Here is a 20,450-nt window from a genome sequence, read left to right on the forward strand (position 1 = left end):
CAAATTTTGAAGTGAAAAACAAGTCCTACTGGTGATAAGTTTTTCATTTGTATGCTTTAAATGTTTTGTAATATTTAAGTATACATTACTTTTGCAAACCAAACAGATCTTAATTATCTACGTAAATAAAGTTTCGATTTATTAACGTTTGTATATGTGCGTATGATAAAACATACGCTGAGAATTCGTGTGTACATTTCATTCAAAATGAAGTTTTCAGGTTTGGACATACAATCGTTAATTCTGTTAACAATAAGCCAAAAAAACTTTAAGACAATTGCATATTAAAATATTTTACACTTGAATCTTAAATGTTCTATATTATTTATTTTCTTCATAAAAAAGTAGCGTTAAGTATGTGCGTATGTATTCATAGATTTATGTGTGTGTATGTATGTATGTATGTATGTATGTATGTATGTATGTATGCATGCATGCATGCATGCATGTATGTATGTATGTATGTATGTATGTGCATATGTATTTAACAGTTAGTATACTTACAATTTCAAGGTGTCTGATGGTTTCTCTCAGCTGGTAAATTTCATTTTCCAAACTTTTCCTCAACTCAATTTTGTCTAATTCATGTTTTTGCTGTTCCTAAAATTGACACAAAAAATTACTGAAATTTTATATTGGAAAGTTCAACAAATAAACACCGAACAATTCTTTCTTTCTTTTAACTTAAGGTAAAATTGCAAATTTATTAGGCATTTAGACAAAAAGAAAACGTTGCTGCGAGAATTTGAAAATTTGTTGAACTATTTCTTTTGTCTAATAGCATAAATATTATACGGGTGACAAATGTTGTTAATTATGAGTACAGGTAAGGTCTCTTCAAAACTTTGTGATTCGGGTTTCTGTCCTTCTGTGTTGCACCATAAGCATGCGTCTTCTGCAATAACCCTACTTCAACCAGAGGATTGTGAGTGAATCTCGGTAAACAGAAACTATGTTGGAAGCATGGTGTAGGGTCTTTGTCTCATTTTCTGTATAAATGATCAGAATAGGTCCCCTGTCTGGGGATAATTTCCTCTATTCCTTTATTAATCTTGGAGTCCTTATGTGTTGCTCCTTTCTCCTCTGATAAAGTTTTTTAAAAGAAAATTATATCCCCATCATCCCCCACCACCACTAGTCACATATGAAAGTGGTACTTATATGTTTGTTTGTTTTTTGTAGAATTGATGGCAAAGTTGGGAATATTGATGTTTTAGAAACTGAGCTGGGGATGGGCAGATACAGCATAGTATCGAAACCCTTTCTCTCATTCTTTTTCCTTTCTTCTCTCTCTCTCTCTCTCTCTTTATCCTCTCTCTTTCTCTCCCTCTCTCTGTCTCCCTCCCACTCCTTCTCATGAGTTGGGTAATATGGTTAGTCTGAGTTCACTGAAAATAAGTCGAGCCGACCAGGGCTCACCTGGGACCAAACAACAGCATGAGAAACAAGAGAAATCTTGATTTCCAACTGTTTTCCGATCTAATAGTGAAACACGGTATTTATTAAATGGATGTATATTACACCAAGATTCGAAATTGGCGCAAGCACAAGTTGATGAGAGAGCCATCTAGAAATAACAACCAAACTTCTTTCAAATGTCACTTCAACGTCTTATAAGCGAACACACATATTAGTTAATTTAATCTTAAACAACTCTAAAAAGACGGAATGGTTCGGTTGAAATGCCTTTAAACACAGGTTCAATAAAGGTTAACTTTGAACCTGAGTTAAACAATATTAATTCGTTGAAGGACTCGCCTTATTGGCTATATCATCTAACTCCATGACGTTAAAAAAGAGATACACATAGTAGGTCTCCACAAATGGTGGTGTTAGGGAGAATTGAGTCTGAATGTTTCGAGGCGATCACTGTAATCATAGTATGTCAGTGTGTGTGTGCATGGGGGGAGTGTATGTGTGTGTGTGCATGGGGGGGTGTATGTGTGTGTGTGCATGGGGGGAGTGTATGTGTGCGTGGGGTGTATGTGTGTGTTTGTGTGTATGTGTGTGTGTGTGTGTGTGCGCGCGTGTGTGTATGTGTGTGTGTAATTTGTTTGTGTTTGTATTGAATATTTTAGTAGTTTACTAGAATTTCATGCCTCTTGAATCATTGGTTGCTAAAAAGCAAATACCTCACATATGTATTTATTCAACTGCCCTCCGCTAGGCACGTGATATATTCATATATTCACGAGTGAAAGCGCGTATATTTTCTTGCCTTCAATATCATATGAGTAAAACACATGAAAGCAAAGAAGGTGACTACTAATGAATAATTGAGTACTATTTTTTTATTATACGACCGTCTTTCAGGATATGGTAATCCCATAGTATGAGGAATACATTATTTTAACCAATTGTTATTAAAACAATTAGGCTTATAGATCAACACTCACAGCCAACGCAACACAAACCCCCAGACATACACACATAGACATAGATATGTGTGTATATATGTGTGCATGTGTCTGCGCGTATGCATGTGTGTGTGTGTGTGTGTGTGTGTGTGTGCGTGTGTGTTCGCGCGCGCGCGCGTCTTTGCATGTATGTATTAGCGTTTTATATTCTATAGCAGATTCAGTTATGGGTCTGTCAGTTTTCTGTTATGCGAAGAAAATGGGTAAAATATTTACAAAATTATTTACAAAGTATTACTACATATTTGTATGTGTGTGAACTGCGTGTTTGCGTGGGCGTGGGGTGCGCGTGCGACGGTGTATGTGTGTTTATGTTTATTAATTCTATTGGCACTGTAGGAACAGACAAATCTAAATTATTCTATAGCATGTGCAGGAGCTCTGTTTTAACAAGACAATAGATAGATTCAAAGATCAATAAAAGTAGTTCAAAAGGAAGAACTTAAAAGGAATGTATTACTTTGTAAATAACTTTTTATTTAGAAGAAAAACAGCTGTTATGGTTATTAATCTCTGTGGGATTGTCTGAACAAAACCTGATAAAAATCAAACTTCGCGATATGTCCTTTTGTCATAGATTTTGACATTCCTATTGATATGACAGAAATAAATAGGGATAAGGAAAAAGAAATTGGGATTTTTATAAGGCATTAAATTATGGTGTATTGAGATCATTATGTGACATCGATAATATATATATATATATATATATATATATATATATAAACATACATTCACATGTACATACATATGCACACACACACACACAAACACGTCTACACACTTACCCTATTACTCACGTACATCCATAAGTACATACGTGCATACTCACATACATACATACATACATATATACATACATGTGTATAGGCATGCACACATACATACGCATGTACACAGATGCATACGCGCACACATGTACACGCACATACATACATACATACATACATACATACATACATACATACATACATATGTACATATATATCATGAACTAACTATTACTTTCTCAGATGCAGCACAGAATTTTGTCAGTGAACAGGTCGCGGTCTCAAAGCGACGAAAATATTTTGACAAATTAAATTTAAATGTTGAAGTGAATCTAACGGATTTTGTGTGTTATTTTAAATGGCTTATAAACACCTTCCACGCTGCAATTGTTATATATATATATATATATATATATATATATATATATATATATATATATAATAATAATAATGATAATAATAATAATAATAATAATAATAATAATAATATTATTATTAGGGATACAAATCCAAATTTACAGGTAAAAACTCAATGAAATTCAATTTATTAAAAATTAAAATTAAATTAAGTTTCACAGTATAAATAAATAGCAATGAGAAGTGGATCTTTAGTGTTATAAAGCCTTCTGATATCCTTCTTTTCTAAGAGAGAATTATATTTTATATTCGTGTGTGTGTGTGTGTCTATCTGTGTGTGTGTGTGTGTCCATATGTATTATTGTGTGTGCATATATACATCTTTTTTAGTTGTTTCAGTCATTTGACTGCGGCCATACTGGGATACCGCCTTCAAGTGTTTTAGTCGAACAAATCGATCCCAGTACTTATTTAAGTCTGAACTTTATTCCACTGGTCTCCTTGCTGGACTACACGCGCGCATACACACACACACATGCGCTCATACACACACACACACACACACACACACACACACACACACACACACACACACACACACACATATATATATATATATATATATATATATATATATATATATATATATATATATATATATATATATATATACACACGAGGCGTGTATGAAAAGTTTTGAGCCTTGATATCTTATAGCTTCATCAGAAGTCTTGTACCATGTTTTTTTTTTGTTTTTTTTTGAGGCTCAGGACTTTTCATACACCCTTCGTATAAGCGACGAGCTTCGCAGTTTCCGTCTACTAAATTCACTCCTGGGGCATTACTCGGTCCAGGCTATAGTAGAAGCACTTGAGACTGAACACGAAACTTCGTGGTTGCAAAGCGAGCTTCCTAGCCACACAGCCATGCCTAGGTTTATGGATACTTTTATACTTGTGTGTGTGCGTGCGTGCGTGCGCTTGTTATCCGTAATACTTACATCATAGCGTACACGTTCTTCCACTTTTTGCATCTGAATTTCCAATTCCTCCTCCAACTGATCTGTGAGTCCAGCAAAACTGTCTTTCTCTCTAAAACAAAGAACGCAGAAAAAAATAAGAAAATGAGTGAGGAGGAGAAGGAAGTGAAGGTAGTAAAGGGGGGGAGGGGAGAGACAATGAGGATGACAAAGGGAGAGAAGAAGAAGAAGAAGAAGAAGAAGAAGAAGAAGAAGAAGAAGAAGAAGAAGAAGAAGAAGAAGAAGAAGAGGAGGAGGAGAAGAAGAAGATGAGGAAGAAGAAGAAGAAGAAGAAGAAGAAGAAGAAGAAGAAGAAGAAGAAGAAGAAGAAGAAGAAGAAGAAAAGAAGAAGAAGAAGAAGAGAAGAAGAAGAAGAAGAAGAAGAAGAAGAAGAAGAAGAAGAAGAAGAAGAAGAAGAAGAAACCCTCATCGACAAATACCGAACTCAAAAGAATAGTTGGACTCCATACAACCAGATAACCTTCATAACATTATATTGTTCCATTTCTAATGAACTGGACTGTATGAGAGTTAAGTGGTCTGGCAATAGGCATGAAGCAGTACTGGTCACCTGGTAAGAGCTGTAGTGCTCTCGGATTTTGTTTTAATGAGTTAGTTATTCGAAGTTAATCATTTGGAATACGAGTAGTGCTCAAGACATGCCTCGCCATACTGAAACTGATGCAGGCAGTGCCTATTCCGAACATCTCTCGGTCAATGTCTACAAGAAAATATGGGTAAGTGGGATACAAAGATCTGATCAAAATACTTGCAAGGAGACTAACTCTGAGGCAGTACTGGTGTTAAAAAGTATAGCATGTTCTGCTACTCTTCAATCTCAGCCAATTAGGTGAAGACAGACATACTGGATGGCACGTGAAAAGTGAAAAAAAAATGAATCGTACCGCATGAAAAGATGATTTAGTAAATGCAGTTTAGTGCAGGATTCAAATATATTTAATGGAGAATAGGATAATGAGAAACTTTACTAACTTCTGGAATAATTTTTCAAGTCTTTCTGCATCTCTTTTGTAAGTTCTAATGTCGTTGATAACGTTAATAATAACAGCTTCTAGTTTTCCAACAGCGTCTGTGTTTCCAGTTCTGTGTAATATCTCGTATAGGTCACACACTTTGTCTTGGCTGAAAGCGAAAAACAACTCAGTTTATGAATAATTATAATGGCGAAGACATATGAATTATACGAAGAGATTTTACGAATGTAAAAAGTGTGTGAGATCAAGAAGACAAGTTAAACACATTAACAAATGTATAACAATGAGCAGCAATAACAATATTGCACAATAGAATAAGGAAAAGAAGGCGGCGAGCTGTCAAAAACGTCGGGCGAAATGCTTAGCAATATTTCGTCTGTCTTTACGTTCTGAGTTCAAATTCCGCCGAAATCGACTTTGCCTTTTATCCTTTCGGGGTCAATAAATTAAGTGCCAGTTGCGTACTGGGGTCGATCTAATCGACTATCCCCCTTCCCGCAAAATTTCGGGTCTTGTGTCTAGAGTAGAAAAGAATAAAAAAAAGAACGAAAAGGGATCACATATTTTGTGGGATAAACATATGGTATGATTCGAAGTACCTTTCATACAACCTCGAAGAGAAGTACCTTCTCTGAGTTCTTGGTCCTCATAGTTAGAGTAGGTCAATTTAGCTAGCTCAATTTCACCACAGCACCTTTCTCTCTCTCTCTCTCTCTCTTTTCTCTCTCTCTCTCTCTCTCTCTCTCTCTCTCTCTCTCTCTCTCTGCCCTCACCTTTCTTTTTCATGTGGTACTTGCAGAAATTAATTAGGAATTTGCCTGAGAGAAAAGCTTTGACCACTACACGACTTCCTTCGAAATAATCACAAGTCAAACACTGACTATCTACCCTCCTTGCCAAAGGAATGCAGCAGGGCGATTTTAACGTTAAACTTGGTGATAGATCAATCCCCGCTGTTCTAAAAGCCTTGTGAGACAAGCTTTCAAGTCGGAAATCCAGGAATATTAAATAAATATATTCCAAACAGTTTCGATTCTCTGTGAGCATTTCGGCCAATTTACTGCGGCTGCAACACAGTAAAGGACTGTAGAATTTATCTTGGACAGGCAAATCCTTATGCCTTGCTAAGGACTTTTGGCAATATCTCGAAATTACTAACCTCAAAGTCCTCAAGAGACTACTCAGAGAGAGCTCGTTCATGCCCAGGCAATTGTCAATCATATCACCTACTAACTCCCTAAAGAATGCCAGTATGCCTTTCCACCAACCAGATAATAATAATAATAATAATAATAATAATAATAATAATAATAATAATAATAATAATAATAATAATTGTTTTGTCTGTTATCATGTACATTGTTTTGTCTTGGTATAAAAGATGGGTCACAGCAAATATTCAGCTCAATACTTTGCTTGTCAGTTGAGCATGTCCCTTGGTGGCTGACGATATGTACATCTCTGATCACGAGCAGAAGTAGTGGGGGAGCATCATAGCCATGTGTTAAGAGGGATTCTTTGGGGTTTGGATAATTCACCCTTGGAAACATAGATGTTTCGTTCAACATCCTTAAACAACCCTTATTCGGGGACCTTTTGAGCGGGATGGGCTACTCGACCTGAAGAAAATTCTAATTGGGCCACACCTGCAAGGTCATACGCTGTTTATCTTGATATTAGATCACCATGTCGCGCACATATGGTTGTGATGCATGTGCCTAGTTTACTCTTATCAGACGGGTAGTCATGGTGGGTATACTGGGCTTCGTATATTTTACCCCAGTGTTAATTTGATGGCATGCATTGCTCTCTCACTCAATAACAATAAAACAGTGTTATTAGGGACAGCTAGGATACTTAGTATGGTTCTTGGCATCTAAGGTTAATTGTTGTAGCCCTATGTTAGGATTTTTTCTTTTTCAACAGTCTAATCTGTTGAGTGTTTTTAAAATAATAATAATACATTTTTTTAAATAGATAAACACAACCCTCTTAAGTATGAAATAGCCCGGCTATTGAAAATGAAGAAGGTGAAGATAGTGCCAATTATTGTTGGGTCCTTGGGAACAGTATCAGAAAGCATGAAGAAGAATTTAAACGAAATGGGAATAGAGTACCCAGTAGAACTGTTACAAAAGGTTTGCCTCCTGGGAATAACCAGAATAATCTGCAATGTATTAGATAATTGAAAAAAACAGACAGTATGGTACCGTAAGCAGCAGTCAGCAAGCCCGCTACGCATGCAAGACTCCAGGAATTCCAACAAAACATGTGATAAAAAAAATAATAATTATCCTTTCTACTATAGATACAAGGCCTGAAATTTGGGGGAGGGGCAAATCGATTACATCAACACCAGTGTTTAGCTGGTACCTATTCTATCGACTTCGAAAAGATGAAAGGTAAAGTCGACATCGGGCGGAATTTGAACTCAGAACGTAAAGAAGGACGAAATGCCGCTAAGCATTTTGCCCGGCGTTCTAATGATTTTGCCAGCCCCGTTTTGATGATGGTAAGAAGAAGAAGAAGAAGAAGAAGAAGAAGAAGAAGAAGAAGAAGAAGAAGAAGAAGAAGAAGAAGAAGAAGAAGAAGAATCTTCTCTACTTTAGGCACAAGGACTGAAATTTGGCGGGAGGGGACTAGTCGATTACATCGACACCAATACTCAACTGGTACTCATTTTATCGACCCCCGAAAGGATGAAAAGCAAAGTCGACCTCGGCAGAATTTGAACTCAGAACGTAAATCGGACGAAATGCTGCTAAGCACTTTTCCCGGCACACTAACGATTCTGACAGCTCGCTGCCTTGAATAATAATAGTAATATTATTATTATTATCAATATTATTATTATTATTATGATTATGATTATGATTATTATTATTATTATTATTATTGTTGTTGTTGTTGTTGTTGTTGTTGTTGTTATTATGGTATGAGCAAACCCCAGAAGGAGTCACCGAGTCACCGAGAATGAGAACTGCAAAATCCTGTGGGATGCAATGATTCAGTGCGATAACCTGTCCAGACATCAGAAACCGAACATTGTTGTGGTGAATAAAAAAGAAAGAACATATGCATGATATTCGGCATAGCATGTCCCGATGACAACAGGATCAAAGAGGAAGAAGAATAACTGAACAACTATGACGAAATTAAGTGGGAAATGTGAAGTTTGTGGTCAATGAGGAGAGTAGACGTGATACCAATAGTAACTGGCGCACTTGGAAGTACCAGCAGTCAACTACCAACTTGGCTGGAAAAGACTGGTGCGTGTATAAAGTTAGAACACCTACAAAAATCAGCAAGCATTCTCCGCAGGGTTCTTGAAGCATGACCAGTAAACAAGTGTCACTTTAGTCAGCTGGCTGTGGACAGCGGACATTTCCGATCATACCCAGCAAAATAAACTGTGAGTTTTCATCACATAATAATAATAATAATAATAATAATAATAATAATAATAATAATAATAATAATAATAATCTTTTCTACTCCAGGTACAAGGCCCGAAATTTGGGTGGGGGTGCCTGTCGATTAAATCGACCCCAGTACGCAACTGATACTTAATTTATCGACCCCGAAAGGATGAAAGGCCTAGTCGACCTAGGCGGAATTTGAACTCAGAACGTGAAGTCATACGAAATACCGCTAAGCATTTCGCCCGGCATGCTAACGTTTCTGCCAGCTCGCTGCCTATATTAATAATAATAATTTTTGTTCTATTTTTCTCTATCACATAACTTGACGTTGTAGGTAAACAATCTGGTGTGTTTATTTTAATGGCCCACTAATGTATAAAGTGAATTTCTTTGCCCTAGGTGTCGGGAAGACACTCAGCAAGAAATGGAAACAAAATTGAAAGAAAAATGATGATGATGATGATGATGATGATGATGATGATGATGATGATGATGATGATGATGATGATGATGACTGCTACAGACAGTACACCGATTCTCTAACGAAACTGATATGAGATAGATTTGGATAAGAAAAATGCGCCAAGGCAACCTTGAAAAGAGAGAATGAACATTGATATCATGTTAAATTACCTGAGCAAAGATAAGAGAATTAGACGAAATAAAGAAATACAAATACTTGAAATTTAGTTAAACAGATTAGAACACACACAAATAAAAAAAAAGTTTACGAATAAATATGATAGATGCATTAAATTAATGCTTAAAGCAGAACTAAGTTTGGCAATAGATTCAATATCCTAGCTTTCCTTGTAATAATTACAGTTGTAATGATACCAACTGGATATAAATGATTTAGTAGCACTATACAGAAATGTAAGGGTAATATTAACTGCATTTAGAATAAACTAAAAAATCTGACAGTGATTGTATTCAGTACAAATACATGAACATTAGGGACTTAGGCAATTAAAAAAGACAAGAACAACTGCGACTACTCCTACTTCTATTACAACAACTACCACTTCTACTACAACAACAACAACAATAACTACTACTACTTCTGCAACAACAACAATAATAATAATCTTTTCTATTATAGCCCAGTCCAGGAAAGGTCTAGGAGAATGCATCAGATAATTGCAATCAAGAACACTCGGAAAGGCAATGTCTCCTAATCGAAATTTTCGTCCCGCCCCCGGCCCACCGGGCGAGACGCTAGTGGCTTACAAATACATTTATCTTCGTGTATTTGAGGAATCTGAAAATGTGCACTTTAAGGTGTTCGTCAAAGTTGCAGCGAAATTTCAGTACCAGTTTGTGACTAAAGGAATTCGGTCAGAATTTTGACTTTTGCTGCTATAATTAGGCGTAAAAATTTGGCATTCGTTAATTTTAGCAGTGTCATTTGTGAGTTCTTTTACTTTTAATTCACTATAACAGCATTTGTCGTATTGACGCACAAAATCACTTGCATACTTCCAATAATCTTTTCTGTCAGTACAAATCCGTTTTACTCTCAAACATTGAGACTTTGGATTTGACTTTATCGTATGACATGGACGATCGGAACAGCAGTGAAGAAAGCTGTGAGAGGGTGTCGACCTCGGCAGAATTTGAACTCAGAACGTAGGAGTAGACGAAATAGCGCTAAGCATTTCGCCTGGCGTGCTAACGATTCTACCAGCTCGCCGCCTTACCACCCAACAGAATAACATAACTCACAATGCATAGATTATACTATGTTACTGGCACTCCGTTGGTTACGACGACGAGGGTTCCAGCTGATTCGATCAACGGAACAATCTGCTCGTGAAATTAATGTGCAAGTGGCTGAGCACTCCACAGACATGCATACTCTTATGTTAGTTCACAGGGAGATTCAGCGTAACACAGAGTGTGACAAGGCTGACACTTTAAAATACAGGTACTACTCATTTTTGCCAGCTGACTGGCCTGGAGCAACATGAAATAAGGACACAACGTGTCGCCGGGAATTGAACTCACGACCTTACGATCGTAAGCCGAATACCCTGACCACTGAGCAACGCGCTTTCACTGCAGATTATACACAACAAATAAACTGAACAGTAAAATGACACCAGAATCGGCAAAAACCAATCATACACAGAATAAAGCTGATGTAGCATCTACACATAGCTCAATATTTCTCTAAGAAAATGATGCCCACACCTCATCAACATAGCATTACACAAGGGCTTGGAGAAACTAATATACAAATTGTTGAAAGCATGAAGATTAAATTGCTTTCCGTAAGTTACAAAACATTTATAAGTTATAATAAAGTCTACTGACAACAAAGATAGGCACATCTACAAAATCTATAAATAAACTACCGCCTGAATGACACGTTAAACATACCTATTAACAATATGGAATTTTCTCAACTATGCGTTGAGAAAACAGTCCTCAACCTTCTTTTATTCCACAATGTTAAGTCGTTATTCAACCTGCGAGTTTCAGAACGTTGTTGTCAACCGTCAAATTGTATTGTAACGCTCAGATGCACATTTGTACTAACACTGAACTTATTTCCTTTTATCATAATAATTGACTTTATTATTCTCAGCATTTTATCACTCAAATTTACACCCACGGTACGGTCTACCACTTTACTTGTTTTGTCGCGATTTTTTTCTTTCATAAATTTAGATTTCCCTACCAAAGCTTACATCTGGTTTAGCTGCTCGTATGTCTCTGTATCATAATAATCACATCAGTTATTTTTTAAGTGAGAATCCTATACAGTAGGATGGAGCTCCTTCCACGGAGGGAATCAAGGACAAGTCATCTCAATGGGTCCAACATTTCTTTAAACAATTTTAGAATATGAGCTTGAACTCCAGATATAAACTATAGCAACATAGTGGAGACGCAATGGCTCAGTGGTTAGGGCAGCGGAGTCTGTGGAGTGCTCAGCCACTTGCACGTTAATTTCACGAGCAGGCTGTTCCGTTGATCGGGTCAACTGAAACCCTCGTCGTCGCAACCGACGGAGTGCCACATATAGCAATATATCACCTCTTGTTATTTTTCACTCACTAACATCATCTACGACAAAAAAAATTATTGATTTATACAGAAACTTATCCCGAAATTCAGTAGTTAGCTCCCAGTTTTCACTCATCACACATCAGTAGCGTAACACGATCTCATGTATGTAATTCTAAATAAAGCCGACACTTCATTATCTCTAAGCCATCGTGTCACGCTGTTATATGTAGCCTTACAAAAATTATTACTATTTATGTCAAAATCAAACTGTTTTTAGAAACAGAATAATGTTGTTTCGACAAATATTGAATAATAGTAATAGTAAGTAATACTGAATTGCAACGTTGGTGCAATGCCAGAGTTAGGGAGGAGGACATAGTCAATTAAATCTATTTCAATACTTGACTTTTCCGGCCCAGGAGGGATTAAAGAAAAGCTGACCTTGGTGAGTTTAAACTCAGAATGAAAAAGATTTTAACTAAATATTTGTCCGGGAAAGACGAAAGACAAAGTCGACCTTAGCGGCATTTGAACACAGAATGTTAAGAAAGTCTTAATCTATACAAGCCTTGTTATCACTCGACATAAAGGACCAGTCTCACACTATAAGAATAGGTTACCAGCTATCACATCAAATATACATGTAAGGTACACAAGTTTCAGGTCCCGGCACATTAAAATCTATTGGTGATTCCTAATTGATAAATACTGTAAATACGTCTTAAACCTAAATCTACGACGAAAACTACCTATATGTATCAGGCTTTATTTGCATTCTATTCTATATTTACATTTGACGGATATTTGTCCTCCTCTTGTTTGTTGTTAACACAACGTTTCGTTTGATATACCTTCCAGCCTTCATCAAGTGACTTGGGGAAATTTCGAACCTGGGTTCTCATTCCGAAGGTATTTCTCGATGTTATTATTATTATCGTCGCTACGTTCTGAGTTCAAATTCCACCGAGGTCGACTTTGCCTTTCATCCTTCGGGGTCGAAGAATTAAATACCAGTCGCGTACTAGTGTCGATCTAATTGACTGTCCCCTTCCCCCAAAATTTTAGGCCTTGTGCCTATAGTAGAAAGGATTATTATTATTTATTATTATTATTATTATTATTATTATTATTATTATTATTATTCAGGTCACTGCCTGGAATCGAACTCAGAATCTTGGGGTTAGAAGCCCGCGCTCTTAACCACGGACATATAGCGTAGTGGTTAAGAGCGCGGGCTACTAACCCCAAGATTTTGAGTTCGATTCCAGGCAGTGACCTGAATAATAATAATAATAATAATAATAATAATAATAATAATAATAATAATAATAATAATAATAACATCGAAAAATACCTTAGAAATGAGAACCCTGGTTCGAAATTACCCCAAGACACCTGACAAAGGCTGGAGGGTATATCAGCCGAAACGTTGGGTTAAGAACAAACATGATGAGGACAAATATTCGTCAAATATAAATAATGTAAATAATGTTTATTAGCATTCCTCTGCCTCTATTAGAATTTGATGAAAATTACCCCCACATAGAGGACCGTTTGAGGCAGGCACCAAGTGCAGCTGCAGGAGGAGCTCTGGTAACAACTGGAATAACTTGTCTAAAATCTCCTCCTAGTACGATAATTTTCCCACCAAGTATACTATTACTATTCATAATATCTCTTAAATAATTATCTATAGCTTTCAAAGCATAAACTGGTATCATTGAAGCTTCGTCAATAATGAAGCCTTTTACTCACGTAAGAATGATTTCTTGATCACAATTTGGTGGAACATTGCACACACTTGTTTCACTCAAAGGAACTGGAAGCTTGAATATACTGTTAAGAGTTTTGGATCTTTTTTAAAACGGGGGCCACATTTTTCATTAATGTTTTACGTAGTGCTTTTGGTACCGAAAGACTTTCAAACTTCGTATACTTATCTATTTTGTGTTATAGAACAGAAAAATATTTTTGTATTCGAATTTATTTCATGTAAAAAATTGTCTTATTTCGATAATTTCAACCAATCACTGACGTCCATTCAGCCGATATACATTAAGTGCCGACTACATAAACAAACGATTCTTCGTTTTATTTGCTTTTTTCATTTTAAATTTGCTTTAACCCTAACCCTAACCCTAACCCTAACCCTAACTCTAACCCTAGGGTTAGGGTTAGGGTTAGAGTTAGGGTTAGGGTTAGGGTTAATTGTTTCAGAATCGTTTGTTTATGTAGTCGGCACTTAATGTATATCGGCTGAATGGACGTCAGTGATTGGTTGAAATTACAGAAATACGACAACTTTAACATGGAATAATTTATGGATTTCTTTTTTTTTTAAGAAGACTAAGAGAAAAAGATGTTTTATATGACACATTCTACCAGTGATCCAAGTTTCAAAGTGTTTCGTTAATGAAAAATGTGGCCCCCGTTTTAAAAAAGATCCAGAGTTTTACCACCTTTGAAGAGCGTTGCAGCAATGCCAGTCCAGAAGCCAAGGGAAATAACTCAAATTTAATCCTGACATATCTCCCTTAGCGTAACAAAAACCGACAGTACAAGCGTATTAACATATAGATTCTCCACCACTGTATAACTGTATATTATATAACAGCATCTGTCACTGTGACGTATGTTATATCCCCTTTCATTACCTGATATATGTGAGAGAGGATACATAATATCCTCTCTCTCACAGCCTAATATACTATATCTACCATCACTTTATTTTATATCATCCTCTTTAACAGTCTATTATAAAAGGGAGGAAGACATTGAATAATATAGTCTTAGATACGCAATGACTTAGAGACGTAAATGGTCATGACCCGAATGCTATGACCAATTTTGTTCTATGCACTAACATACCTAGGGGTGGGGCGATAGTATCAGTCCGCCCTGGGCGATACTTTTAAAAGGACACCACTTTTGGAGTCTGCTGTAAGCAATATGTGTTTTTTGTGAGGTCCGGGGGCGGCAAACGGAAGGGCTGCGCCGAGCGGCACACACTCTAGCTACGCTAGTATTTCTATGATAGATCTACTCAATCAGAACTGACCTGAGTCAAACATCAACAATCGCAGCTGCAACAAATATTCACTGTAAGTCATAACAACAAATATGTGGGGGGGGGGGGGGGTTATATCTTCCGGTTTTACGTTCTACGTTCAAATACCGCTGAGGTCGACTTTGCTTTTAATCTTTTTGGAGTCGATAACACATTCCCACTTAAGTACTGGGGTCGATGTAATCGAGTCACATACTCCCTTAAAATTACAGGCCTTGCACCAAAATTATTTTTCATTATTGTCCAGACATTTCATACTTCAAAAATTTGGCGAAATAAAAATAAAACAGCTCGATAACTGGCTCTATATTATTACTTGTCAACGAGTATATTATTAGTAACTTGTCAGCGAGTATATTATTTAGTAACTGTCAACAAGACAGCGTCTACATAGTCGCTAGACCTGCCAGATGTAGCAATTAAATCTACTTCAAAACACTTCATGCTGCCTTAAGAAAAGAAGCATCACATCAATTAGTAGTTATATATTAAATATTTAAAACGTGGATTGCCAAGGCTAGGACATTTTTGATCATGTCTGCTTGATCAAGTCTAATCCAGAGTTTAACAACACAGCAGCAACAACATTTTACAAATTTCTAAAATAATTTCGATTAGGTTTTGTTTTCGTGGGAAATTCTATTGAAATACTAAGGTTAATATCTCTGGTGAAAAAATATATTAGTGTCAATGTCACATCTTTCAACTATCCAGTTATCTAAAATTTTTATCTAAAATACAAAAAGAAAAAAGAAAAAATATCAATAACCTCTATATATCAATAACCTCTATATATGAAAAAATATCAATAACCTCTATATATGAAACTCGCATGACTTTAATGGTGGTGGTGGTGTAATAGGAGGTAGTGGGAGAGAATATGCAATACGTATATTCTAAAAAGCAAGTACATTTGTTCTCACAGTGATGACCTAATCTGAATACTTGCAACAGAATGAGTTCAGCGAACAAATATTCCTCAAGGATAAAGTTTGGTAGCAACAGAGTGATGGATTAAACCTATCACCACTGAACAGATACAATTTATTTAACGGGCTTTTGCACAGTGCTTACCTATTTTCACAAGGATTGGAACACCTCGAGGGGATTGAACCAGGAACTACGTGATTGTGAAGCGAACTACTTGTATACATACACAGCCATGCTTGCGTTAAGAGACTTGGCGAACACGACGCCTCGGGCCGACCAAAGCCTTGTGAGTGGATTTGGTAGACGGAAACTGAAAGAAGCCTGTCGTATATATGTATATATATATATATATATATATATATATATATATATATATATATATACATATATATGTGTGTGTGTATGTGTTTGTCCTCCCAACATCGCTTGACAACCGATGCTGGTGTGTTTATGTCCCCGTAACTTAGCGGTTCGGCAAAAGAGACCGATAGAATAAGTACTAGGCATCCAAAGAATAAGTCCTGGGGTCGATTTGCTCGACTAAAGGCGGTGCTCCAGCATGGCCGCAGTCAAATGACTGAAACAAATAAAAGAGCAAAAGAGTATCTATCTATCTATCTATCTTCTTTTAAGATGGTAAAATGTGATTTCAAGGAGATTTGGCTGTTATTTTAGTTGGTCTTCTGAACCCCATATGGTTCCTCAACAATTTTATTTTCATAAGAGATTTTGTGTTCCAGTCATAGAAATCAATAAGAACCAATAAAAAATAGTTTTTAATGACGTCAGTTATGTGAAAGCTGATAGGTATTAAGTCTTTGTTTAAACTTATGTTGAGGTCAAGCCTTAACTGTTCGTGATATTTTGAGTGTTTAAAGATTTATATTGAGCGCTACAGTATTGGCTACATAGAATATCTGTGTGTATATTTGTTCCTGTGGACACACACATACATACACACATGCACACACACTCGCGCGCACCCATACACACACTCACACACACACACACACAAGCACAAGCATCCACACTCAAATACAGGCACAGAAATCCATACACGATATATTTAGATAGACAGACAGACAGACAGATAGACAGATAGATAGATAGATAGATAGATAGATAGATAGATAGATAGATAGATAGATAGATAGATAGATACTGAGTATTATCGAAACTCGCAGCTCGCAAGTGCACCCGCCAGGCAGATGATGAAAATGATTGTAGCATGAAGTTTTAACAAGTTAGATGAACACGTATTTACATTATCGTTGACTCACATTCTGTTAACGCTCGCTTTAAGTAATGATTGGCCATGATACAAAAACCCTTCACAGAAACTGGAGAATGAGGTTCAAATATTGAGTTCTAAATGAGAAGCGAGACCGACAATATATTTTGTGATAGGTGGTATATAAATTGATTATATCCTCCCCCCTTAGTATCTGCCACTCATTTATTTTTTGTTAGCACGAAAGGATGAAAGGCGAAGTCGACTTTGACGAAATTTGAATTCTAAACGAGGCGCGCCGAACTAAATATCTCAAGGTATTTTATCTAACTCAATCGATTCTATCGATTAATCGCCCTACTCCTACTTGAAACTATAAATATGCTACATGTGTGTGTATTTGTCTGTGGTGTATACCCATACACGTGTGCATGTATGTAAAATCAGTGACATAGTTGGTTACGAGTGAAAGTCTCAGAAAGCCGATTACAAGCGGATCTGTGGTAATTTCTGAATGGCCAGAAAGCATTTGTCTCCAATATTTTCTGATCATAGAGCGGTAAATTCTCGCTGTGAGATTCAGTTTCTAAAAAACTGAATGTTCTTTCAACTTATGTTAGTCTTATTGCGATTACTTTTGCGACTGCTTTTCTCTAAAGCTATAGAACTTTTGTATGGTTCATGCAGAAAATTTGTTCATACCACCGAAACTGCTTATTGCGGATTTCTTATTTCTATGCCAACTTCGAACTCTATGCAGAAATTACTTGTTACTTAATGCAGTGAAATAGAAGGTCCACATCGATGATGCTACTCGTATCGTTATTTAGCTTCAGATCAGACCTGAACAAACAGATCGATGATTAAAAATGTCCATGTAGTAAACATCCCCTTTTGTAAATGAAAGAAGCTCATCATACCTTTTAGAAGAATGACATTATTTTTTTCAAGAAAACAGTTGACAGTTAATTTGAAATTTCTGCTATATAACATGGCATGCTGTCCCATGATGAACACATAACCGAAATTTCTTAATTTCACCATTTTCCTTGTATGTGTATATGTATGTGTGTATATATGTCTGTGTGTATGTGTGTTTGAGTGTGTGTGTGATCCGAGTATATATTTCGATATATCTGTGTACAATGTATACAGGGTGCTCAAAGCTCTAAATTAGAGTTTAAAAATTAATGTAATCTATTACACATGGAGAATATATATGCACAATATACTAGGAAGCAGGAATATTAATTTTGGTTTCAAATTTCGGTACAAGACCAGCAATTTTGGGGGTAAGATGGGAAGTTAAGTTGATTACATCAACCCCAGTGTTCAACTGGTACTTATTTTATCGACACCGACAGGATGAAAGGCAACGTCGACCTTGACAGCATTTGAACTCAGAACGTAAAGACGGACGAAACACCACCATTTTGCCCGATGTACTAACGATTTTGCCAGTTCACCGCCTTAACACGAATATCAATATTAAAATAAATATTTAAGGTGGTGAGCCGGCAGAACCATTAGCGTTACGCTTTGAATTCGAATCCCGTCTGGGTCAGCTTTGCTTTTCATCCTTTCGGGTGGGGGGGGGGGGGCAATAAAATATAGGTGGCGAGCTGGCAGAAGCGTTAGCACGCCGGGCGAAATGCTTAGCAGTATTTCGTCTGTCTTTACGTTCTGAGTTCAAATTCCACCGAGATCGACTTTGCCTTTCATCCTTTCGGGGTCAATACATCAGTACCAGTTGCGTACTGGGGTGGATCTAATTGACTGACCCTTTCCCACAAAATTTCGGGTCTTGTACCTAGAGTAGGAAAGAATAATTACAGGGGGTCAGCGTAATCGACTTACTCCTATTCTGAAAATTGCTATCCTGGGGCCAGAATTTGAAAAGATTATTTATGGTTTGCAAGATGCCTCAAGATCAAGAGCTCCTGGTTTTCAAAGTGCCTCAAGAGTTTTCTTTCGTACACTGATAGAAACAGGTACAACTTTCGAAAATATATATACAAATATCCAAGTGCATTAAATACAACGCGAGAATGCCGAAACTTTACAGATCTTAATATTGCTATGCTTTGGAACATACTTAAATCTGTTCTTAAGATAATCTGCCGATGAACTGACAGCAGTGTTAGTGAATCATTCCAGCAAATTGTACTTTGAACACGCACGCACCTTAACTACCAGTTTTTCATTCAACAACTATGTTGATATAAATCCTTAGTCTTTCAGCTCACCTCTGCATTAATTTAATCATTTGGTATTGCTAACTCAATGATTAATACACAATGGTCATTTTTGTCATTGAAATTGATTGTGCGTATTATTTTATGTGGTGAATTGTATGATAAGTTCCATTGTTATTTCTAAAGACAAGATAATGCTGATCGCCTTGTATCTACCATAAAGTCTCATTGTTATTTTCTAAGACAAGTGTATGCTTACGGGACTAAATCTGTTTGTATGGGAATTTGAAAGTGCGTAGATCAGCTTTGTAGCATTACTGAAACTCTATGTGTATTTAGTTGGAGTTTGTGTAGGACAGCCGGATACAATTTCGGAATGTGTTCCAGAAAATTCATCACAATGACGTCATTTGTTGTCTATAATATAACAATTGTAGATATACCTTTCAAAGTATTTCGCTGTAAAGTACATGTTGCTTGCTTTTACTGCTCCGCTCTGGCTGGATGAAAACATCAAAGCCTGAATAACTTTAATATCATTATCATCATCATTAATGAGATCAGTGTTTCCGTGTAGCCTGCTTTTATTTTGTAATTTTTCGCTTCCTGGTGTATAGAGAAAAGCGTTTTGAATTTTTTTTTTTTTTTTTTTTTTCGTTTTGCTTTATTTCATGTAACAACCGTTCACTTTTTGTTTCTTAGTATTTTTCTAGTTCACTCGTTACTTTATAGTAGTTCTCTATCTGTCAAGCCTCGACCTCCTTTTGAGTGGGGAAGATATATTCTATCTCTGTCTGCTTCAGGGTGATGACTTCGGGTGATGACTATGTTGTTAATAATTTCATGGTTTTTCTAAGTTTTTCAATTCTCTAATCTTCCAATTTATTATGTTAAAGCTGTAATTTATTACTGGTATGGTTAACGTATTTATCCCTATTATCTTATTGTTAGCATTGAGTTCAGCATATAATATTAGTTGAACTCTTCTGTAATATTCTCTCTTAATTTTCTCTTCCATTTCGGTGTGTTTTAT

The 20,450-nt window shown here is 36.4% G+C and overlaps 1 protein-coding gene across 5 annotated transcripts in view; it reads right to left on the reverse strand.

The window, feature by feature from the left end:
* LOC106878233 (ras and EF-hand domain-containing protein) overlaps positions 1-20,450 on the reverse strand; it is a 104,089-nt gene that overhangs the window by 37,494 nt on the left and 46,145 nt on the right. For all 5 annotated transcript variants that reach the window (XM_089347973.1, XM_089347975.1, XM_089347977.1 and 2 more), the window contains exons 3-5: positions 5,556-5,705; positions 4,545-4,635; positions 505-600 (exon numbers count right to left, since the gene is read on the reverse strand). In XM_089347973.1, the coding sequence (XP_089204099.1) occupies positions 505-600; positions 4,545-4,635; positions 5,556-5,705 (337 nt within the window). The remainder of the gene's footprint in view (positions 1-504; positions 601-4,544; positions 4,636-5,555; positions 5,706-20,450) is intronic.

Source organism: Octopus bimaculoides, chromosome 2 (assembly GCF_046866305.1).
Source record: "Octopus bimaculoides isolate indiv1 chromosome 2, ASM4686630v1, whole genome shotgun sequence".
Taxonomy (NCBI): Eukaryota; Metazoa; Mollusca; class Cephalopoda; order Octopoda; family Octopodidae; genus Octopus; species Octopus bimaculoides.